This window comes from Notolepis coatsorum (genome assembly GCF_963971535.1).
Source record: "Notolepis coatsorum genome assembly, chromosome: 15".
NCBI lineage: Eukaryota > Metazoa > Chordata > Actinopteri > Aulopiformes > Paralepididae > Notolepis > Notolepis coatsorum.
This window is the reverse complement of record NC_140179.1, coordinates 39,612,695-39,638,406: the sequence shown is the minus strand read 5'-3', so window position 1 is coordinate 39,638,406 and position 25,712 is coordinate 39,612,695. Positions and strand designations below refer to the sequence as shown.

At 39.9% G+C, this 25,712-nt stretch overlaps 1 protein-coding gene across 1 annotated transcript in view; it reads right to left on the bottom strand.

The window, feature by feature from the left end:
• Positions 1-25,196, bottom strand: part of LOC311242020 (uncharacterized protein) — a gene marked incomplete at its 3' end in the record, with an annotated part of 85,849 nt that extends 60,653 nt beyond the window's left edge. Inside the window, exons 1-4 of the mRNA XM_084330976.1 lie at positions 24,780-25,196; positions 24,292-24,402; positions 14,327-14,737; positions 1,558-1,668 (exon numbers count right to left, since the gene is read on the bottom strand). Coding sequence (XP_084187102.1) covers positions 1,558-1,668; positions 14,327-14,737; positions 24,292-24,402; positions 24,780-25,191 — 1,045 coding nt within the window. The 5' untranslated portion in view covers positions 25,192-25,196. The remainder of the gene's footprint in view (positions 1-1,557; positions 1,669-14,326; positions 14,738-24,291; positions 24,403-24,779) is intronic.
• Positions 25,197-25,712: the final 516 nt, after the last annotated feature.

The window sequence follows — 25,712 nt, the reverse complement described above, 5'->3', positions numbered from 1 at the left end:
TAGATCCAGCACTGAATGCATTTAGTAATTATTATCACGACAGCCGCCCGCTTTGCAATTCATTGATAACGGATCAGAGCCGGCTCTAACGGAGATAGGACCCGCGATGTGACGTCACACGAATGCGACTTCTCTGGAAATGCGTTAAAATCTGTTGGTAAAAGCAATGACGCCTGACGCGGACGTTAAGTTGTTTCTATAATAACTTTACGAAACGTGTGAAGACATTTTGATCGATTTCTTTTTTAGTTCATGTTATTAGATTAGGCAATTATTGTATACACATGAAGCACTAGATAGACTATTTGTTTAGTTAATAGTTGTCATTCTATATTCTTAAAGAAACATTCCCATCAGGCATCTCGCGGAACCCCTGACAGCTCTCCGCGGAACCCCTGTGTGCCGCGGAACCCCTGTTGAGAACCGCTGCACTAGATTACAGTAGATTTCATTATCTGTTCTTATGCACGCCTGGTGATACTAAATCCAAATTGAACTCGGGCATTTGAAAGATAATATATGTATATATATATAAATGTGCGAATTGGCTATAATAAGGTCATGTATAAGCATCATATTCTATATTCTATAATAATATTTCAAATTGCATTGGTCCGGATGGGAGAATTCAGTACTGTATCTACAGAACCTTCGGTTTAATCATCTTCACTTTATTAATTTCCTTAGATTTTTTTGTACACATGATCTCAAGAGGGTACTGAACGAGATCAGTGGCAGTTTTTTAAGTTTGGTCATTATTATCATGGTGTTATTCACTGTCAAAGATGCAAAGAAAAATCATAATTCATATTCTCCTTTGTTTCATCACAATTTAAGCAAGCCTAGTAATAGACACAATATTTCTGACACTGTGAATACATTCCCTGAGGTCCATAAATGTACCTAGATACCAAGAATATGCAAATAGCCCTTGTAGAAGTGGAGCAATATTCCATTTACCTAGGTATATATTTTAGGCTGATTTTCACATGTGGAACAAGGCTATATCTGTACTTTATGTACTGTACTAAATGTCCAACCCCCCCCCCTAATAGACAGTCTCCTCCCCACCGTATGTATACATTTTCTCCCACCCCCTCCTAATGTACAGTATCCTCCCCATCATATGTGTATATATTTTCTGTTAGGATCTCTGGGTAACAGTACTGTATATTTGCATATATCGTATATGTCACAAATGTAACAGTACTATACCTGTATGTCATGTATGTCCCTATGTCATGATGTCATATATATTGTGTATGTCATAAATGTCACTATGAATTTAAAATGGGGGACCCTGATGTAAACAAGACAAACGTCCTTCTCTGGTCTGCATGCCTTTAACAATTGTGTGTATTGAGCCGTACTGTATTGTACCCATTCTGCAATCTGTTAATAAAGTTTTCATTCATTCACCCAAGATCCTCCACCACAACCTGACGTATGTTAGTTTAAATTTAGCCAGGGGTGATGTACATTTAAATAGAAAGCAGTCTTCATAAATCATCATTGTAATCATCATCAATAGAAGGGGGTCTAGCCCCAAATACTTACTTATTCTTTTCTTTGCCTGCCTCTGGTCAGGGGTCTCCCTCTCCTCTGAAGCAGCACTGGTACCATGTCTGCTGGTGGAGGGCTCACAGTCCATGGTCCTGACGGATGAGTCTGTAGGCAATATTAAATCACAACGACTTAAAGGCTATGTCACACATAGAATATTACGTTACCTACTTTACCCTCCAAAACATAAACAGCTTGGAAATGTGGTCATGAAAGTCTATGGTTAAGTCGTCAGGCTTGGTTATAGCCTGTGGTTTCCCACAATAAACATTATATGCAGAGACTTCCGGTTTGACGACAGTATGTGACAGTCGCATTGGTCACAAGCTCCGCTCCAGTTTTTGTTAATTTAGCATAAAAACCTACTTTATACAACACTAATGTGTTTAAACCTCGACGTATATATTAACTAAGACCTTCAACTAACTATATCAACAGGAAAAATCAACATGCCAGCAAAGAAAGATAATACAAAGAGCCGTGAAGTAGACGTTGCGGTAACGCGCTTTACTGTGAAGAAGAAAGCAGACGCTATAGAGAATAGAAAGCTCGACAATCTCATGGATTCCAACATTCCTACGACCTCATCCGAGACAGACATGGAGAGTACTTCACCCGATTTCAAAACGCTGACAGCTCTGATAAAGATCTTAACCGACAAGGTTGATAAAGTTGATGCCAAGGCTGGTAATATAGCTAGAGCTGTTGAGAGAGCCGAAGCTAATGCTATCGCATTTAAGTTGGCTATAGAGGCTAAACTTGAAGACATCAATGCACAGGCTGTAGTACAATCCGATCGCATAACGGCGGTTGCAAATACTGGGATCGAATACTCACTGAAACAAGAAGAGAAGAATAAGGAACTATTTGAGAATATCGCCGAAGTATCGAAGGAGATGCAAGTGGGGGACAAACAGCTTTGGCAGATGATCCAGGACAACAAAGAGGAAAACACGGTCAGATTGCTCGAAATCGAACGTCATGCCCGCAGATTTAACCTCCGTATAGTGGGTTTGGATGAATCAGTCAAATGCACAGATGCCACATTTGCTGCAGTGCTAGTCGAAATTCTAGGTCCTGAAATCCTACCTACAGAACAGATAGTGGACAAACGCTACAGAATAGGCACCGTAAACTACAATAACAACAAGGAAAGAGTGATCATTGCTAGCCTACGGGAAACTGGAACAAGAGACACGATCATCAGGGAATCACGCAAGAAATGGGGAAAACTGATATACAAAGGGAAAAAAGTGTGGTTCTATGAGGACATGTGCAAGGAAGCCATAACTCTACGGGCCCGCTACAAGGATGTAGTACATCAGCTCTATGAGAAAGGTAGACACCCCGTCCTACGGTATCCAGCTATTCTTTCCATTGTGGAGGGATATGGAAAGAGATTCGTGCTACGTTCGCTTGAGGCGGCAGAAGATTACATGAAGAATATAAAAAGTGGATGACAAGATTAATATTTTCTGGATAACTTTACAATCGCATGGACATCAAAAACGGCATCATACAAGCTTTTGACAACATTGAGGGATAAGTAATTTAATATAAAACGCTAAACACCATATATATAGATTCATGGTAATATGCAGGTCATGATTTGATACAGACTATTTTAGAACATTCTAGAATTTTCTATTTTCTTTTTTTTACTTGAAGGCTATGAGTCATAATGGAATATACTGGAATACACTGGATTATTATTGTTCTATGACAAGAGGAATGTACTGGAACATTACAACAACAATCTGCAAGTCATTAGCGGCTGACAGCATTCTGGAGGAATACAATGCCTTTTTCAATGATGGCCCCGGAAAATAACAACGATATGAGACTTGAAATAGATGTGAAGAACAACGACCACCATAACAGATTAATGATCACTCTTGACGGGGGACGATCTGCATACAAGTATTAAAAAATCTCCTTGTCATTTAGATGTGTAAACATGCAAAGTTATTTAAAAAAAAAAAAGGGGGACATTTTAAGTAGTTATTCCCTGACTTTATGGGTTTCGATAGCTAATTCTAAACATCATTATTTCTTATTCTTTATTTCTTTATTCTGAAATGTTCTAACCAATACATGTTAGTAGAAGTTTATAATAATAAAAAAAAAAAAAAAAAAAAAATTTAAATTAGTATACTAATTGAGGTATATTTTTCATTTTGTTTAATTACATTAACGGGAGAGTGGCTTGGCCACAGGTGACATTCTATTAAATTAGAATTAAAAGTATAGATTCTATGGTATACATAGGAAAGTTTAGGATAAATTGCTCATTCTGGGCTGACCGGAGGTGCAGGATAGGAAGAAGTTGTACGCGAAGGAGGTATCAAATAGGTACCTTGTACGGCTCTGCAAGGGAGGGGGGATCAGGGGTTTATTTGTATATATGTATGTTTTTATGCTCGGCTCTCAACGGGACCTCAATAGTAGGATGTAAATCCATTGTGAATTCGCACTCCAGAAGTATTACCAACAAATACAAAACAATATGTATAGATTATTGCTAGTTTGAATATAATGATCTGGAATACTGGGGGAATAAATAATCAACATAAACGCAAAAGCGTGCTCACATTGATGAAAAACAAACAGGTTGATGTGGCTCTTTTAAGCGAAACGCACATCTTTGTGAAAGACAAAGCTACGTTAGCGGACAACATATACCATAACATTAGTCACTCTTCCTTTGGAACGAGAACCCGTGGAGTTGCTATAGTCGTGAAACGGAAGTTGAATATTGAATTGAAGGGAGTATGGTCTGATGCAGATGGTCGGATAACCATAGCTAAGATTGTACACAGGAATAGGAAAATAGCGTTGGTAGCGGTATATGCCCCAAATCTATACGAAGCTAATTTCTACACTACACTTGCCAGAACAATGTTAGACCTTCCAGAATACTCATTTATAATTGGTGCGGGTTTTAAAGGGGAACTATCTTATAAATGGCCTTTTTCAGTGTTTAGCATTGTTTCCTAGCTATGTGGACTTATATTAATATGATCTATGTCTCTAATTCTCATATTGGCGCATTCTTCCAATTCTCCTCTCACAATATTCACCCTCACTGAACTGAGTCATCTGAAAATGTGCTGATTTGTGATGTCAGAGAGACACCGCTGCATGATAATGTTCAGGCGGCGCAGTGGTTTAGGTGCCCAGGCTCAAAACGGCTTAAGATCTTGAGGTAGAAAAATGCTGTTTTTGAGGACTTCATTAGAAATACAAAACAATGAATTAAAAAAAAATAAAAAATTACAGAGGTGTTCCATAAACTCACAGGAATTGTGTAAAAGTGCCCAAATAGTGAAAGAAATAGTAAAATAGTTCCCCTTTAATGCCATTTGGGATCCTGGGTTGGATAAATCTTATCCCACCTTTTCCAACGAACAAAAGAATTAGTGCTGTCAGGCGATTAAAAAAAATTATCTAATTAATTACAGGATTTGTAATTAATTAATCTAATTAATCGCATTTTAATCGCATAACCATTTTATGCCTGAAATTCTATATTCTATAATCATATTTCCAATTGCATGTGTCCAGATGGCAGAATTCAGTACTGTATCTAGTACAAAACCTTCTGTTTAATCATCTTACATCTATTAATTTGCTTAGATTTGTCAGGTCTGGTCAATTTGAGCATGGTGTTATTCAGTCAAAGATAAAAAAAAAATGATTGATATTCTCATTTGGTTCATTACAATTGACTCAAAATAAAATGTTCATTCAATCAATCACCGCGCAGATTGATTGATTGAATGAAAATGTTATTAACAGATTGCAGAATGGGTACAATACAGTACGGCTCAATACACACAATTGTTAAGGGCATGCAGACCAGAGAAAGACTTTCGTCTTGTTTACATCAGCGTCCCCCATTTTCAATTCATAATGAATTAGAATAGATCTTTATTGTCATTGTTACAGTTGTTACAACGAAATTAAAAAATGCAACCCTAGGTGCTAGTAAAAAATAAAAACAGTCCTAAACACAGTGTTAAATATAAAACATAAAAACAGGGGTGGGGCGTAAATAACATTAATAAAACAGGGGGGTATAAAATATAATTGCCCTATCTCTTAATGTTGTGTGTGCGTGGGGGGGGGGGGGGGGGTGCAAGGAGACTGTTGTTTTAAAATTTAGCTGAGTTTAGTGCACATATGGCCCTGGGATAAAAAATTTACTTCAGTCTGTTAGTCCGGGTGGGCATGACGCTGAAACGCCTGCCCGAGCGCAGCCGCACGAGGTGCTTGTTGCCCGGGTGGTGTGGGTCCTTCAGTATTTTTACTGCTTTTTTGAGGCAGCGGGAGTTGTATAGTCCCTCCAGTGAGGGGGAATTTTAAGTAAGGGTGCAACTTGCACCGTGCAATCCATTCTTTGTGGATCTAGCCGACAGTATTTCTGACACTGGGAATACATTCCCTGAGATTCATAGATGTCCCTAGAATCAGATACCAAGAACATGCAAATGGACCATATTAAAAAAAAGTCTCCATTATTTGTGGATCTAGCCCACAGTATTTCTGACACTGGGAATACATTCCCTGAGATTCATAGATGTCCCTAGAATCAGATACCAAGAACATGCAAATGGACCATGGAAATTGTAATTAATTTTGAGTTAATTTTAATAAACGCGATAATTTGCTGTGTAATTAATTAATCTAATTAACGCGATAAACTGACAGCCCTAAAAAAATCCATCTAATGCGTTAAAGGATTGGTCGAAGAATACAGGTGTAAATTATCTATGGCGATCACTCAACCGCACGACCCGGAAGTACTCTTGTCGATCTGCAAGAATAGATTATGTTTTTGCAACCCCGAGACTATTTGATAACTATGAAGTGGAAATGGTACCCAATGCATTATCAGATCACTGTTATTTACTCCTAAAAGGATCATTTGGTATACTCAACTGTCATCCCGAGCCCCAAGATGGCGATTTAACACGATACTGCTGAATAACAAGGAATTCATTACACAACTCAAAAAAGCTCTTTCAGTATTCCTACTAGAGAATGCGAAATCGGTGCCGGACCCCAGAATATTATGGATGTCGGTAAAGGGATTGATCAAGGATTTTACCGGGTGCTTTTCTTCCAAAATACGCAAAAATCGTTGCTCAAAACTGGCAGGGCTGGAAACGCTTTACTCTACGTTATTTTCTTCCTTACAATATAACTACTCGGTTCGACTGGAAAATCAAATTAATGTGGTAAAAAAAAGAGATTCATGCTATTTATAAACAACAATCTGAAGTACAAATACGTAGCACAAGACAACAAAATTATTCTCAAGGTTCTAAACCAAGTCACCTACTAGCTATGCGATTAAGAGTCAACGCAACATTTGCAGATATAACTACAATTAAAGCACAACAAGGACTTGTTACAGACACTAAAAAAATCAACAAGACATTCAAAGAGTTCTACTCCAACTTGTATAAATCAGAAACGACCTTCGATCAAAACAAAATGGACAAATATCTTAATCAAATTAAACTCCCTAAACTATCAGAGGATGACGCTAAACAGTTAGAAACACCCATCACACTAGATGAACTCAGGGAGGCCATATCTGAAATAAAAAGTGGTAGGGCTCCAGGAAGAGACGGTATCCCACCAGAAATGTACCTCTCATGTTGGGACGTAATTGGACCCCTATTACTTAATATGATTTTATACTCAATCAAGGAGGGGAACTTCCATAAGAACGACAATATTGCAATCATAACAGTCCTCCTTAAAAAAGACAAAGACCCCACCGAGTGTGGTAGTTATAGACCCTTAAGCCTCCTCGGAACCGATATCAAACTGTACTCTAAGGTATTAGCCATCAGACTTCAAAAGCATATGACGTCTTTGGTTCATCCGGATCAGACTGGCTTCATAAGAGGCCGCTTGATCACGGATAACATAAGACGATTACTACACGTACTAGATGCCAGCAAGGACGACACCACACCTAAGGCGATGCTGTCCCTGGATGCGATGAAAGCTTTTGATAGGTTGGAATGGTCGTATCTATGGGCAGTATTAGAAAGGATGGGGTTAGGAAAAGGATTCATTGATATGATTAAAGTATTATACAAAGACCCATCGGCCATGATTACAACAGGTATAATCACCTCCGAAATCTTTCCGGTATCACGCTCTTCTAGACAGGGTTGCCCTCTTAGTCCCGGACTATTCGATTTATCATTAGTTTCAAGTTTCTTTAATAGTTGTCATACAGAATTACAGAATACTTTTATACAAAATGCTTCTTACTGTTGCGCTCCAGAGACTGTGCAAGACAAGATAAGTATGAAATAAAATAACATAGTAAAATTAGAAGTAAAAAAATGAGGTCACAGTGTTCAGTTTAGACATATGTACAATGTTCGATGCAGAATAGACGTAGTTACCATACAATATACAATACTGTGCATTAGAGCCTTTAGCACAATATATAAGACAATCCCAATTCATAGAACCAATCGTAATCAAGGGCACACAACACAAAATTAGTTTATATGCGGACGACGTAATACTGTTCATGCAAAACCCTAACACCACAATGCCTCATCTTCTCAAGTTGATTGATGACTTTGGCGATCTATCGGGATTTAAGATAAATTGGCCAAAGTCGGCTTTCCTTCCACTTAACGCCCCTGCAAAAAATATACTCCTTCCAGTAGAAATACCAATGGTTAAACACTTTAGATGTTTGGGAGTTGAAGTATTCCCTACCATAAGCCAAACGGTGAAGCACAATTACATAGAAATCCAAAATAAAATCAAATACGACTTTGACAGGTGGTCAAAACTTAAAAACTCAGTACAGGCACGGGTTTCAATAGTTAAGCTGGATGTCTTACCTAGAATCAACTTCATGAGCTCAATGCTACCGTTACCCCCTCCAGATGGTTACTGGAAAAAATTACACTCTTCCGCATACAAATTTATTTGGAATAACAAACCACCACGTATAAAAAGATCCACCGCACAGAGAAACAAAGCCGACGGAGGTATGGCATTTCCAGATTTTTTCCACTATTTTAAGGCGTACACTTTAAGACCACTGACAACCTGGTTTGATCCCCAAGCATCAGTATCCTGGAGAAATTTAGAAGTAAATATAGTAGCACCACATAGACTGCAGGACATAGTATACACCAAATTATCAATTACCGTACTTTTCGGACTATAAGCCGCGGCTTTTCCCCCCATTTTTCGACCCTGCGGCTTATATAATGGTGCGGCTTATATGTGGACAAAACCCGAAAATCGATATATTGCTTTTTTTACTGCATTGAAATGTTATTTATCTGTTCCCTTATTTGCTAAACTTAATACAACTTGTAAATGAGTTAATTCTTGTTATTTATCCGACAGTATTGTGTCCCAATGGGAGTCATTCTCTGTAGAGGTGGGAATCATTCTCTGTAGAGGTGGGAACTTAAAGCTCAATATAAGAACGGCACCACAGAATCGAGAAAGAGCAATCAATCTGTCAATCCTTTCCGTGTCCGGGCCGGGTGAGGTTTCCCGTGTCGAGTCAAATTAAGCCGCAGGCTCCACTCCTTACATTATGGTAATTAAACATTAAAACACATGCGGCTTATAGTCCAGTGCGGCTTATATGTGACCCAGTCTGGTGATGATGCCTACAAGTCGCCAGGGTGAAATGACACAGAGACACAATAAAAAAATTTAAATTTTTTTTTTTATTTATATATAACTACAGTTCGAGAGTTGAAGAACATATTTTGTATAACAGCAAACAGATATAATAACTAATTGTAAGAATTCTGTGTTTAAAAAAGGCTGTTTTGAAACAGTTTGTTCCTCTCCACAGAGGAGAGGTGGGGGCTGAGTTTATTTTTGCATCTGAATAGAGCTGCGTGTTGGGATTCAGATTCACTGAGCCAGGTAAAGGCATTCACACAGAGAGTCATTAAGGCCTAACAAAAATAATAGTTGGTTTCAGGTTGGTTGTCAGTTTGGCCATGGGTAGGTAGGGAATTTATTTTATTTTATTTTTTTATTTTATTCTTTCCCACGGCGACTATGGATAGGGAATTTCTTTATTTAATTAAAATGTTCACAACAACATGGATGCATGTACTCTGCCAGCATGTTTAATATCCATAATACTAAATGTTTGACTAAGATTTCTATGAAACTTTATTCTAAAAAAAATTTTTTTTTTTTTTTTTTTTAAATATATAATTTTTTTTAAAAACTCATAAAATATATTGGGTCGCACCTAAATCGGCAGGGTCGGTCGGCAACCTGAAACCAACCATTATTTTTGTTAGGCCTAACGTTAACAATGGACGCATTCAGGTGAGGGTAGTTGTCCATGCCCCCCCCCCCCCCCCCCCCCAAACTAGCTGAAGTGTGAAAATCTTTGAGAGGCGTTTTCTCCCCTTGAGTGTTTTAGGCCCTTGTTACACACAGTGTTTTTGTGCTCGTTTTTATACGTTTTTGAATACGTTTGCTGTCCCTTTTACACAGAAATGCGGTTTTTGGCGGATACGTTGTGGCCCTACTGAAAACGCTAAATTGTGTTTTCCGTTTTGGAGTAGTCGTGTAATCTGCACGGAGCCGTTGTTGCGAAAACGCCCATGCGCAGTAGATACCATCTGCGTGCCCTTCCGGTGACAGCAGAGCTGTCCCAAATAGCTGCAGCTACCATGTGTTGTCAAGTTATTGTTATAAGGACCCCAGTCCAAGCTACAACAGTCTGCATTCCCTTAACAATTGTTTGTATTGAGCCGTATTGTATTGTACCCATTATGCAATATGTTAAATAAAGTTTACATCCATTCATTCTGCTAGCATTACCGATTGCATGAGCAGCTGGCTACCGTTAGCTATCAGACCCTGTTAGCTCAGAGCTCCTCTTTCGATCTTAACAAGCATTAAACAAAATGACCCAGTCATCTATTCACCTTTGTTTAATACACACGGCGGTGTCTCTAATGTTATCTAACTACTGATAGCTCCCGATATCATCAGTTTGGTGCTGGCTAACTAGCGTGAGCTAACGTTAGCTTCTAGCCACAATGCTATACTGTTATAATGGCATATTCCATTCACGTTAACATGCAGCTAACAATGTAGCTAACAACGTCACCGATCTTTTTTGAGACTAAACTATCCGCTCTTGGTGGTCACTTGTGTTGATGTTAGTTTTGTTTCATCAACAAATGAGAGGCAGAACACACAGTGAATGTATCCGTTTTGTTTATTGCACTTTTATTACACTTTGCTGAAAAATAAGTGCTGCATTGGGTAAATAGGCAAAGATGGCGGCGCCCGCCTTGTTGACATTTTCTTTGCAGGAAGTGTATTGGCACATTCAAGTTCTGATTGGTTGAAAATTGCCTTCATGTTCGCCACCTACTGCCACCTACTGCTTTGGCAGTGTACTACATCACTGTGCTCAGATGACAAAACGAAAGTGTGACTCGCCTCCCGCTCCGTTGCGGCGAAACTCATCTGAAAATGAAACGAAAATGAAACGAAAGACTAACCGCAGCCTTAGACAACAGACTGAGTAACAAGATTTAAATGAATATATGATATTCAAAACATTCTCAGATTTCTAAGTATGACATATCATTTGAAAGCTTACATTCTGTACTTTCACAATCTGGAAAAATCTGGAAAATGAAAATGGAGACATGTTGGCACAAACGCTAGACTTGGTCACATATATGTACACATCATTCAATTTAGCTGCTGCGGCTTATAGTCAGGTGCGGCTTATACAGGGAACAAACTTAACTTTTTGACTTACCAGCCATTTGGCTGGTAGATTTTAAAAACTACCAGCCATCCAGATTTTTTACAAGCCAAAAATTATAAATAGCTTTTTAGTATATCGCCATGTGTTATTATTACTATATAATACTCTCGTATGCTATTTTCAATTAATATCATAAACAACATAAGGAATATTAGCCTAATTTTGAGTGGACTGAAGGAATGAGTCAGCGTTAATAGTTTTAAATGCAAATAATTTATTGCGAATTTATTTACAATATGGAAGCAAAAGAATTAAAGAACATATTAAAACAACTTCAAACAAGATAAACAAATCCATACTTGCCACCTACAAGGCAACAAGGGATGTTAGCGGAGTCTGTAATGCATCCAGCCTTGTATGGAATAATAATATAATAATATATAATATCATGCATTGTTATGTAAACAATTCCACTGGGTAGGCTTTACAACCATAATTAGCTGAAAGTGAAAGCCGACACACCTATATGAACATGCTGGACTAACGTTATAAAAAAAACACAATAAACTTACTCGCACATCCAAGTCCCTGTATGGTCTTGATTTTTTCGCTATAGCGTGGGCGTTACGGAATAGTATCCGCATTTTAGCCAGAGTCGACTCTGACAGCTTGGTCAACAGTCGGAGCAGCCAGGAGCGGAGTAGACTGTGCTTTGTATACAACAGAGCAGTCCCTGTGACAGCGTGACGTCTCGTGGCTTTTGATGGCTTCCAGTTTCATCACCGACGTCCCGATGACAAATGAATTTCGTTTTCTTTTATCCGTTGCTTTGGCACGACATGGTATACAAAACTTTACCCCCCCCCCCCCCCTCAAATTTAAGCCATTCTCGTGGTTTCCCGGAATCAGATGTGTACCATTTCTGGTTAAATTTCCTAACTACACCGACGCTAGTAGCAGGTGCAGTGTTATCGGTGGTGCTGGTGGTAGCAACTGACTCGTCAACGTTAATGTTGTCGCCTGTTTTTCTTAATTTTGAGGGGGGACCCGGGGGAGCTACTCCGGGAATATGCCTCCACATATTTGGTCAAATCAAATGCAAAATTAAATATCAGAGCACAATCAAAAACGCGATTGCAGGGTTTTTTTGTAGTAGGCTAAAGAACGGATGAAGACAGATCTCATGTGCGTCTCATGTTACAAACTTGATCTCGTGAGCAGAGCGCATCTCACACACACACACACAGTTTCACTTTCGTTTCAACTCACCACGCCCGCATCCAATAGGGTCCAGCTGCAGCCCCGGAGATTGTTCCAGATTGGGCAACTTCCACCCGCTCCCACGACATTTCTCCCGCTCAGCTGGACTACTCCCTGCATCATGCAGTGGATTTAGTTGGCCGCCAGATGGCGCCCAGGCCTTAATTTATGACGGCCAAACATTATATCTACAAGCCTGTGGCGGTGGGCGTGTGACTATTTTGTACCCTGGGCTTATAGTGCGAAAAGTACGGTAAGCAATGCAAACTGGAATTTGGCCCCATTATTACTCATGCGATCCGGATATGGCGTGAAACACAAAAGAAATATTCTAACCCACATAAATGGCATAATCATACTCCCTTATTCAATAACAATGCACTCCTGATTGGAAATTACCTATAAGATTCCCTAGATGGGAAAAGCAGGGCATACACACATTAGGAGATGTTTTCAACAAACAGGGTTTTTGTAGTTATGAGGAAATACACAAAAAATTTAATCTCACCAGTTCCACATATTATTTTTACGCACAGTTATTGTTATGTTTGAAGGCTCATGGTGTCCCATTAAGGATACCAATTGAACACCACAGATACCACAAATTCTTCTATGAAAGAGAGACATCGAGAGGTTTTGTATCAGATTTTTATCATCAATTACTAACGTCCTCGTATGAAATCCTCCACCTAGACTCAGTCTGGAGGAGGGATATACCAGACCTGGAAATAAATTTTGATTGGCAAGAAGCCTGGGCAAATGTTTGACTTGCGTCACGTAACCCGGACCATCAACAAATCAATCTTAACTATATTCATAGGACATACCTGACTCCTATAAGACTGAACAGAATGGGTCTTAAACAAGACTCCAGATGCTCCTTATGTACAAATGGGGATGAGGGTACATTTATGCACATGTACTGGGATTGCCCACCAGTTAAGATATTCTGGAAAGAAGTGACCCAGCAATTATCAAATCTCTTAACTCTGAATATACCTGTACACCCCTCTGTATTACTGTTGAATGATGTTTTCGAGTTTGCAGTCCCTATACAGCTAAAGAGATTGGTTTTATCTGGTATAACAGCGGCTAAAAAGCTGATAGCATCACGATGGTTTCAACCGGAAAAAAATGTGCCGGAAGGTCTGGATTCTTACATATCTCGAAGTGATTTATCTAGAAATATCTACAGCAAGAATTTTGGGTCTCAGTGAATCCAAAATTACGAGGTGGTTAGAAGTGGTGGAGAGAATAAAAACTAGCATTTGAATGGTAGTGCCTGGTTAGGAGCGAATGATGATGGATGGATTATCCAAGGGGGGGGGGAGCGAGTGAGAGCATATGTGTATAGGGTATTAGATAGCAAGTATTAGGTGTATACCTTGTATATTACATTTATTTAAATGGTAATTTCATTGGATGTGCACTGTTAATTAATGCTTGTATATCTAATTTTATGTTGTTATGTTTATGTTTATGTGTTTGTTTAAAAAATAATTAAAAAAAAATATATAAAAAAAAAATAAACATTATATGCAGAAGTCGGAGCACATTTATGTCAACACGATGTCAACACGAGCTTACAGAAATGTAGCTTACCGAAATATACATTAGTTGTCACTGCAACGTAACAACGGGGCAACATTTAGGTTTTAGGCCAAATAAATTATTCCGGTGTTTTGGTCAACATAAATTAGCCTATCTGAACTTTCAACGAGTGGTATGCAGCCAACCTACCGTCATCAGGTGTGGAAGGCTCCGGCGTGGCCGGTGGTGCGAGGTCGGCATCGATTGTGGTGGCAGTTGTGGCTGAATGCAGCGCCCCCGTCACCTGGTTAGCCGGTCTCTGGCCCATCACGCTGTCGAGGAGCTGGAAGTTGGGACATGCGTCGCAGCGTCCAGCTCCACTTTTGGACAACTCCTTCTTCGTGTCCCGGTAGTCAATCTTTAGCTTCTTCAGCTTGTTGGTGATCTGGTCTGCCGTCCTGGCAAACCCAGCCTTGGCCATCTCCTCCACCAGTTCGGCATATAGTTTGCCCTTACGTGTACTGCTACCGAGCTTCTCCTGAAACTCGGTAGCTGCCCAGATCGCCACCAGGCATTTGGTCTCCTCTGCGGTCCACTTCGCATTTTTGCGTTCCATTTCTCCTAGAGAACAGACAAAGAGCCTCAGAGTGTTTCTTGCATTGGAGAGTGAGAGAGCTGTGGGGAGACATCTGCAACCGTGAGTTGACAACCAGTAAGCCGGACAGCGGCCCGGCCTAGTTAGGGAATGGACTACAGTGAAAGCAGTTCGGTGCTCCAGTGGGAGCCGGTATGATTTTCTTAATTTTCTGTTTGCTTAAATAAATGCCCCTGGCCATTGTCCAGCGGGGAGCTAAAGCTATTTGACTGCGTTTGATTACTTTTTTTTTTTTTTATCCACTTTTTCTCCCATCCCAATTTTTGCTGAACATTTCCAATTCTCCCCTCCCCTGTCTTGAACGTTGCTCGCATATGCCCCCCACAGGTCGGTCGTAGGGAGGATAGAAGCCTTGCATCACGTGTCCCCTCCGGTACACGAGGAGGCAGCCTGTCACATCTTTTCACCTGCCAGCGCGGACTCTCATTGGCGAGGTGTAACGTGTGGGAGGCTCACACTACCCCCGCCATTTCCTGTCTCTGCTGTGCAGGCGTCCCCCAACCGACCTGTAGGAGTCGCTGTCCACAACGTCCAGATTACCACCCATCGACTTCCACCCGCTGACTCTGCCAATTGAGCCAGTATGACGGCCGGCCCAAGCCGGAGGCAACGCCGACAGCCGAATTTGAACCCGGTGTCCTCTTGCGTTGGTGACGAGCGCAATGTCCGCTGCACCACCCAGCCGCCCCTGTGTTTGATTACTTGTACAACCATATTGCACCTTCCACCTACCCCTGTCTGCTACCTTTGTTACAATATGTATATACAATGGCTAGAGGAACTATACAGGGTAAGCTACAGTTTTGGCAAATAATAATAAGGAATTCATCAAATGTTTTATTAACTAATTTTCATTATAAGTATAAGTGTATACTTCTTCCCACTCCTTTTCAAATATGTAATGACAAAATTTAGTTAGGCTTTAGAGTTTTTCTTTTTATATACATTTATATATTTGAATGTCTTAACCTGTTCCACCCCACGGGGTCGGTACCGACCCAAAAAATGACATCTGGTCATAAATCCATATTTTTTTTAATATTGCATATAAGTTGCAATTTTTTTGTCAAACGTTTTCAAGTATTAACATCACTAACATGTCACAAAAGCATGTAGAATGTATATTATCATCAATACGTTAGTTTAGCAATAGGTTAAAAGTGCCATTAGATAGTTTTAAGTTTTCGATTTTCTGAAGTCTATTCCAAGACGGAAACAGAAATGGAAATTTTGAACCATGGGAATTGTAGTCTTTTTGTGGCCATTACGTAGAGGACATGCATAGCTGTCGACCAGCGTTGGCATTTTTCCGAACTACACTTCCTGTCAGATACTGTGGGCTTTCAAAGTTCAGCGTTCTGAATGAATCATATCAATAACTGTTATGATTCGCGATAAGCCACAAAAGGTAACGTTTTTGACAAATATTGAAACGCAGTTAGTTTCTCCTCCCTATTGTTAGCATGTAGGAACAATTATATCTGAAATTAGTTTCAAAACGGTTGCACTGTGGGGAAAATTAAAAAGTACACTAGATTACAGTAGATTTCATTATCTGGTCTTATGCACGCCTGGTGATACTAAATCCAAATTGAACTCGGGCATTTGAAAGATAATATATGTATAATATATATATAAGTGAAAAAAGTAGTAGAACGCGCTCACCTCACTAGACTTGACACTGGGTGCTGTAACCTCTGATATCATACATAAAAAATAGGGAAACAATGTCCAGGCACGCACTCCAGGTTTTTCCAAATTTATTGGCAGCCTGTAATCATGACGTTTCGGTGTGAACACACCTTCTTCAGAATGGCTTGCATGAAGCATGAAGGGTAAGTGACCCTAGTAAATACAAGTCAAACAGGAAGTGACAACACAGGAAGTGACAACACATTCCCACAAGAGATTGCAAAAAAGTACAAAATACCACTTACAAGCACAACCTTTTCAGAATTATGTAAATCAAAAAGAAAGCATGTAAATAAAAAAGAAAGAAACAGTAAATCACAAAGAGATATATCTATATATAGTTATATATATTTTTTTTTATACAGAGTAGGCCTACATCTTAAACTCTAAACATAAACACTCATGACCCATATAAGCCATCTTTCAATTATAAATATAAAGAATGATAAATGAAAATAGTAAACAATCAAATGAAATGAAATAATCAAATGAAACAGGTCAAAACATTTTCCTCATTGAGGCCTCTAGGCTCTAGACAATCTAGAAAATGAATATAGAAGCATTCCCTTTGTAGCAAGAGCCTGTCTCTGTCGCCGCCTCTTGGTGGTCTCAAGACCTGCTCTATATCCATGTATTTTAAGCCAGAAATATCATGTCCTAACTTATTAAAGTGCCTTGCAACTGAAGACTTCTCGTCATTTCTTCTTATAGAACATTTGTGCTCCGAAATTCGATTTTTAAAACGTCTTCTTGTTTTTCCAACATAGTAAAGGTTGCAAGGGCATTTAAGCAAGTAAACAACAAAATCAGAATTACAGGTAATCCGGCCTCTAACAGCGATACTCCTACCTGTACTTGGTTGTAAATAAAATTTCTCTTTAATCATGCCATGACATTGGGTACAAGACAAACATGGAAAATTGCCATTTGGAATATTAGCCATAAAATGGGTCAATTTTTTGGGAAAATCTGTTTTAACTAACTGGTCCCTTAAGTTAGGTTGCCGTTTGTAGAAGTATTTGGGTGGTTCCTGGAACACACCTCCGATCTTAGGATCTGACTTTAAAATGTACCAGTATTTGTTCACAATATCACGCATATCTCTAGAAATAGGGCTGAAGGTGGACACCAATGCTACCGAGTTGCTTTTTACTTTGTCTTTATGTGTAAAAAGGGATTGTCTGTTTATCTGTTTAGTTTTATTAAGAGAATTCTCAATAAGGGCCTCACTATATCCTCTAGATCTAAAGTTCTGACAAAGCTCCTTGGCTTGTGTATCAAAAATGTCATCTGTATTACAGATACGTTTATATCTCAAAATCTGACTAATCCTCTTGAGCTCTGGTGGGTGATAACTGCTATAATGGAGAAACGAATTTCGATCAGTCTCTTTTTTGAAAACTTCGGTATGGACAATATTGTCTCTCTTTTTCACCAATACATCAAGGAATGCTATGGAATGTGAATCATAATTCATAGTAAACTTAATAGTCTCTCTCTGAGAGTTGAGAAACAAGTGGAACTCTACCAGAGCCTCTTTAGTGCCTGACCATACAAAAAATAAATCATCAATATACCTCCAATAGGCTTTAATGTGTCCAACATATGGATTATTATTGAAAATACATTCAGACTCAAACTTCGACATAAAACAGTTGGCCATATTAACCGCTACCGGGCTGCCCATAGCTAGGCCTCTTTTCTGTAAATAATATTGATCCTGAAAACGAAAATAATTCTTATTAAGGACTTCCTGAGTCAATGATATTAATGCCTCAGTAGAGGGATGTAGCTCTATTCTCTGATCCAAATAATATCTACATGCACTTAACCCATCAATATGTGGGATGCTAGGATATAAACTAGAAACATCCATAGTACACAAAATATCAATAGCTTCTATACTGCACTCATACAGCTTACTTAGAAAGTCGGTAGTGTCCTTTAAATAACCAGGTTGTGCTGCAGCCAATTCTTTAAGGTGTGAGTCAACAAATTTTGAGATAGGTTCTGTAAGTGACCCGATACCAGCCACAATAGGTCGACCTGGTGGGTTATGAAGATCCTTGTGAATTTTGGGCAAAGTGTAAATAATAGGTCTTACTGGGTTATCATTCACCATGAACTTAAATTCCTTCTCAGAAATCTCACCCTCCTTCTAAAGCGCCTTCTTAAGGAGGGTGAGATTTCTGAGAAGGAATTTAAGTTCATGGTGAATGATAACCCAGTAAGACCTATTATTTACACTTTGCCCAAAATTCACAAGGATCTTCATAACCCACCAGGTCGACCTATTGTGGCTGGTATCGGGTCACTTACAGAACCTATCTCAAAATGTGTTGACTCACACCTTAAAGAATTGGCTGCAGCACAACCTGGTTATTTAAAGGACACTACCGACTTTCTAAGTAAGCTGTATGAGTGCAGTATAGAAGCTATTGATATTTTGTGTACTATGGATGTTTCTAGTTTATATCCTAGCATCCCACATATTGATGGGTTAAGTGCATGTAGATATTATTTGGATCAGAGAATAGAGCTACATCCCTCTACTGAGGCATTAATATCATTGACTCAGGAAGTCCTTAATAAGAATTATTTTCGTTTTCAGGATCAATATTATTTACAGAAAAGAGGCCTAGCTATGGGCAGCCCGGTAGCGGTTAATATGGCCAACTGTTTTATGTCGAAGTTTGAGTCTGAATGTATTTTCAATAATAATCCATATGTTGGACACATTAAAGCCTATTGGAGGTATATTGATGATTTATTTTTTGTATGGTCAGGCACTAAAGAGGCTCTGGTAGAGTTCCACTTGTTTCTCAACTCTCAGAGAGAGACTATTAAGTTTACTATGAATTATGATTCACATTCCATAGCATTCCTTAATGTATTGGTGAAAAAGAGACAATATTGTCCATACCGAAGTTTTCAAAAAAGAGACTGATCGAAATTCGTTTCTCCATTATAGCAGTTATCACCCACCAGAGCTCAAGAGGAGCCTTCCATTTAGTCAGATTTTGAGATATAAACGTATCTGTAATACAGATGACATTTTTGATACACAAGCCAAGGAGCTTTGTCAGAACTTTAGATCTAGAGGATATAGTGAGGCCCTTATTGAGAATTCTCTTAATAAAACTAAACAGATAAACAGACAATCCCTTTTTACACATAAAGACAAAGTAAAAAGCAACTCGGTAGCATTGGTGTCCACCTTCAGCCCTATTTCTAGAGATATGCGTGATATTGTGAACAAATACTGGTACATTTTAAAGTCAGATCCTAAGATCGGAGGTGTGTTCCAGGAACCACCCAAATACTTCTACAAACGGCAACCTAACTTAAGGGACCAGTTAGTTAAAACAGATTTTCCCAATGTCATGGCATGATTAAAGAGAAATTTTATTTACAACCAAGTACAGGTAGGAGTATCGCTGTTAGAGGCCGGATTACCTGTAATTCTGATTTTGTTGTTTACTTGCTTAAATGCCCTTGCAACCTTTACTATGTTGGAAAAACAAGAAGACGTTTTAAAAATCGAATTTCGGAGCACAAATGTTCTATAAGAAGAAATGACGAGAAGTCTTCAGTTGCAAGGCACTTTAATAAGTTAGGACATGATATTTCTGGCTTAAAATACATGGGTATAGAGCAGGTCTTGAGACCACCAAGAGGCGGCGACAGAGACAGGCTCTTGCTACAAAGGGAATGCTTCTATATTCATTTTCTAGATTGTCTAGAGCCTAGAGGCCTCAATGAGGAAAATGTTTTGACCTGTTTCATTTGATTATTTCATTTCATTTGATTGTTTACTATTTTCATTTATCATTCTTTATATTTATAATTGAAAGATGGCTTATATGGGTCATGAGTGTTTATGTTTAGAGTTTAAGATGTAGGCCTACTCTGTATAAAAAAAAATATATAACTATATATAGATATATCTCTTTGTGATTTACTGTTTCTTTCTTTTTTATTTACATGCTTTCTTTTTGATTTACATAATTCTGAAAAGGTTGTGCTTGTAAGTGGTATTTTGTACTTTTTTGCAATCTCTTGTGGGAATGTGTTGTCACTTCCTGTGTTGTCACTTCCTGTTTGACTTGTATTTACTAGGGTCACTTACCCTTCATGCTTCATGCAAGCCATTCTGAAGAAGGTGTGTTCACACCGAAACGTCATGATTACAGGCTGCCAATAAATTTGGAAAAACCTGGAGTGCGTGCCTGGACATTGTTTCCCTATTTTTTATGTATAATATATATATATAAATGTGCGAATTGGCTATAATAAGGTCATGTATAAGCATCATATTCTATATTCTATAATAATATTTCAAATTGCATTGGTCCGGATGGGAGAATTCAGTACTGTATCTACAGAACCTTCGGTTTAATCATCTTCCCTTTATTAATTTCCTTCGATTTTTTTGTACACATGATCTCAAGAGGGTACTGAACGAGATTAGTGGCAGTTTTTTAAGTTTGGTCATTATTATCATGGTGTTATTCACTGTCAAAGATGCAAAGAAAAATCATAATTCATATTCTCCTTTGTTTCATCACAATTTAAGCAAGTCTAGTAATAGACACAATATTTCTGACACTGTGAATACATTCCCTGAGGTCCATAGATGTACCTAGATACCAAGAATATGCAAATAGCCCTTGTAGAAGTGGAGCAATATTCCATTTACCTAGGTATATATTTTAGGCGGATTTTCACATCGTGTGGAACAAGGCTATATCTGTACTTTATGTACTGTCCTAAATGTCCACCCCCCCCCCCCCCCCCCCCTCATAATAGACCAGGGGTCTCAAACTCGCGGGCCAATTGCGGCCCGAGGGATGATATTTTGCGGCCCCCTACTTGACATCAAAGTTTAGTGTTAATGCGGCCCGCACGCAACTGTTTGCCGAGTCGTTGCGCGAGAGTTGGAAGTTTTATTTATTTTATCACTTGTAGGCTACCATAGCGCAGGCTCATGACAGCAACGTTATGTTAGTGACTTGGTTGAAACGTGATTCCGGAGTGATATCAAGTAAAGTGGAAGGCAAATGCATCCTCGCTATCTCCTCTGACTGCGAGCAGTGCTCTGCATGTCCCGCTGGCGTGAATATTAAAGGGAACCAACTTGTGTTCAGCTTTTCTCTGATTGGCCACGACCCCCCGCCCCCTTTTGCCGCGAACGCGGCAGGGGTCCCAAATTAAATCCATCAGTGGAGGAAGCGGCAGCGGTCCCAAATGAAATCAATCAGTGGAGGCTGCATCAGTGGAGGACGCAGGCTGCTGACTTATTATGAAATTAATGAATGAAGCACGGAGCATAATGTATGTTATTTCGCTGCGTTTGTAACGTCATAACATCAGTGGAGGACGCAGGCTGCTGACTGATTATGAAATGAATGAATGAAGCGCGGAGCATAATGTATAATTGAAGCGCGGAGCATAATGTATGTTATTTCGTAACGTCATAACATCAGTGGAGGCTGCTGACTGAACTAGAAACTGTACGCTGTAACGTTATGTTATTTCGCGTTTTTAACAACCAACTACCAGATTCACTCGTCACTGTACATCACTTCTGAAGTATAAACAAACTATACTGCTGTGACGATTTTGAATATCTTAACATGTATTTACGCCCATACAATTTTTTAGATGAATGATTGTGGATATAATATAGAAAACACATCATTATGATATTGTCAGATGGCGTTGTCAGATGTGTAGAATTCACCTACTTACAATTATTTTCATATAAAATACAATGGTGAGTGAGAAATGTATCTCCAGTGATAAAACCCAGTGCTCTATGATACACAGCGTGGATGGGCTTTCAGAGGGAGGCATGCATGTACGTAATTTCACCATAATCAAATAGACATAATTACTGTACCTCTGCTTGCGCCTACAGCACAGCAGGTAATGGCGTTAATCAATGAAACATGTAACCTACACCTACTGTACCTCTGCTTGCGCCTACAGCACAGCAGGTAATGGCATTAATCAATTAAACATGTAGCTGTAGCTTACCTCTGTGCTGCACGTTTGGCGTTGTGCAAAGCTTGAAGTGATGCGGCGATAGCGATATGGCATTAACCAACAACAACGGGGATTAACCAACAACGCAAACACAACGAGGCATTAACCAACGAGCACCTCTCAGAGCACCTGGGGGAGCCTCATGCGCATGCGTGGCCGCGGTCACTCTCTGCCGCGTCTCTCAGCGCGGATAAGGGCGTGTGCTAGGGCGGTCACGTGGCCGTGTGGCCAATCAGAGAAACGCTGAACGAAAAGCTGAACACAAGTTGGTTGCCTTTAATATTCACGCGTCCCGCTGCACTGCCACTGTCTGTGTCTGTGTACGGGTCTGGTCCAATCACATTCAGCATCCCGTCAGCGTTTACCCCCCTCACCCACAGTCTGCGAATCAGAGGCAGAGTAGGGCGGGTCTTCACGGAATGCAAGTTGTCTCTCTCTTTCAGTCCGAGTCAGTTGACAGCACATCTACAGTAAACTCGCTCCCAGTTTTATCTCCGTGAGCTAAATGTAGCTACTAGCCTAGTTTCGCCAGCAGGCAGGCAGCAGAAAAATATGGCATTTTCAAAGATGGTCAGTAAAAGAAAAGTCGACTGCAATTCAAAGGTGAATCGACTGAGCACCAAACCAATGTGACTACATGCCAAGAATTGATTGATTGAAAACTTTATTAACAGATTGCAGAATGGGTACAGTACAGCTCAATACATACAATTGTTAAGGGGATGCAGACCAGAGAAAGACTTTCGTCTTGTTTACATCAGGGTCCCGCATTTTCAATTCATCATAACATATATGACATACATGACATACAGATAGACAGTACTGCTACATCTATACATTTATGACATACCAGATTTGCAAATACAGTACCGTTTGTGATACGAAAAGAGTCCAGAAAAGAGAGTATATACATTTGACGTAGAAACTGTACATTGGAAATGGTAGCTCTTGTGAAGGGTGGCAATTTGAAAATAATGTATGACTGAGTGATGGAGACCATGTTTGAAGGCAAACAAAAGCAAATCCCCCTCAGATCGCACAGCAACCAGAATAACTGAAATACTGGCTGGTGATTTGATTAAACAGCTTTGTGATAGAATAAAAAAAATGCACAGTGCATTTCCATAGCTGTGGATGAGTCCACTGACACCACTGAGAAGCCTATGTTCTGAAGAACTGTTCATGTTCTGAAATGTTATTGCTAAAGATTGAGAAGATTGCATCAGTTGTACTTTTTTTTGAATACTTGAAACCCTTTTTTTGTGGAATATTTGATGCAGCCCAGCCTCACCCAGACTCTACCTCCAGCGGCCCCCAGGTAAATTGAGTTTGAGACCCCTGTAATAGACAGTCTCCTCCCCACCGTATATTTTCTGTTAGGATCTCTGGGTAACAGTACTGTATATTTGCATATATCGTATATGTCACAAATGTAACAGTACTATACCTGCTGTATGTCATGTATGTCCCTATGTCATGATGTCATGTATGTTGTGTATGTCATAAATGTCACTATGAATTTAAAATGGGGGACCCTGATTTAAACAAGACAAACGTGTTTCTCTGGTCTGCATCCCTTTAACAATTGTGTGTATTGAGCCGTACTGTATTGCACCCATTCTGCAATCTGTTAATAAAGTTCTCATTCATTCACCCAAGATCCTCCACCACAACCTGACGTATGTTAGTTTAAATTTTGCCAGGGGTGATGTACATTTAAATAGAAAGCAGTCTTCATAAATCATCATCAATAGAAGGGGGTCTAGCCCCAAATACTTGCTTATTATTTTCTTTGCCTGCCTCTGGTCAGGAGTCTCCCTCTCCTCTGACCCAGCACTGGTACCATGTCTGCTGGTGGAGGGCTCACCGTCCATGGTCCTGACGGATGAGTCTGTAGGCAATATTAAAACACAACGACTTAGTTTAAGGCTATGTCACACATAGAATATTACGTTACCTACTTTACCCTCCAAAACATAAACAGCTTGGAAACGTGGTCATGAAAGTCTATGGTTAAGTCGTCAGGCTTGGTTATAGCCTATGGTTTCCCACAATAAACATTATATGCAGAAGTCGGAGCACATTTATTAAAGATGTGAACACGAGTTTACAGAAATGTCGCTTACCGAAATGTACATTAGTTGTCAGTCACTGCAACGTAACAACGCGGCAACATTTAGCTTTTAGGCCAAATTAATTATTCCGGTGTTTTGGTCGACATAAATTAGCCTATCTGAACTTTCAACGAGTGGTATGCAGCCAACCTACCGGCGTCATCAGGTGTGGAAGGCTCCGGCGTGGCCGGTGGTGCGAGGTCGGCATCGAGTGTGGTGGCAGTTGTGGCTGAACGCAGCGCCCCCGTCACCTGGTTAGCCGGTCTCTGGCCCATCACGCTGTCGAGGAGCTCAAAGTTGTGATGACATGTGTCGCAACGTCCAGCACCACTTTTGGACAACTCCTTCTTCGTGTCCCGGTAGTCCTTCTTTAGCTTCTTCAGCTTGTTGGTGATCTGGTCTGCCGTCCTGGAAAATCCAGCGTTGGCCATCTCCTCCACCAGTTCGTCATATAGTTTGCCCTTATGTGTGCCGCTACCGAGCTTCTCCTGAAACTCGGTAGCTGCCCAGATCGCAACCAGGCATTTGGTCTCCTCGGCGGTCCACTGCGCCTTTTTGCGTTCCATTTCTCCGTGGTAACGTTAAATTTAGTACTATAACGTTAGTTGTCGCGACTCGCGACTATTCGTTTCTGTCTTCTTCTTCTTCTTCTTCTTCTTCTTTGGTGTTTAAATGGCGAATCGCAACCACTCGCCACCTACTGTTCATTTATTCAGTCTCCATGAGATGCTTCCAGCTGCAGCCAATAGTATGCAGCTGCAGCACGTCAGACCGCAGCGCTTACAAGCCCCGCACATACAAGCCCCGCACATAGCAACCCCTCGCTTCCATTGGCTGATTTTGGTCACGTGATTTGGGTCCCACCCAATGGCTGAGGTCCCCCGCGCTTAGATACCCCTCGCTTCCATTGGCTGATTTGGGTCACGTTGCACTGCGGGATTGATTGATTGATTGATTGAAAACTTTATTAACAGATTGCCGTATGATTTGGGTCACGTTGCACTGCGGGATTGATTGATTGATTGATTGATTGATTGATTGATTGATTCATTGATTGATTGATTGATTGATTGAAAACTTTATTAAC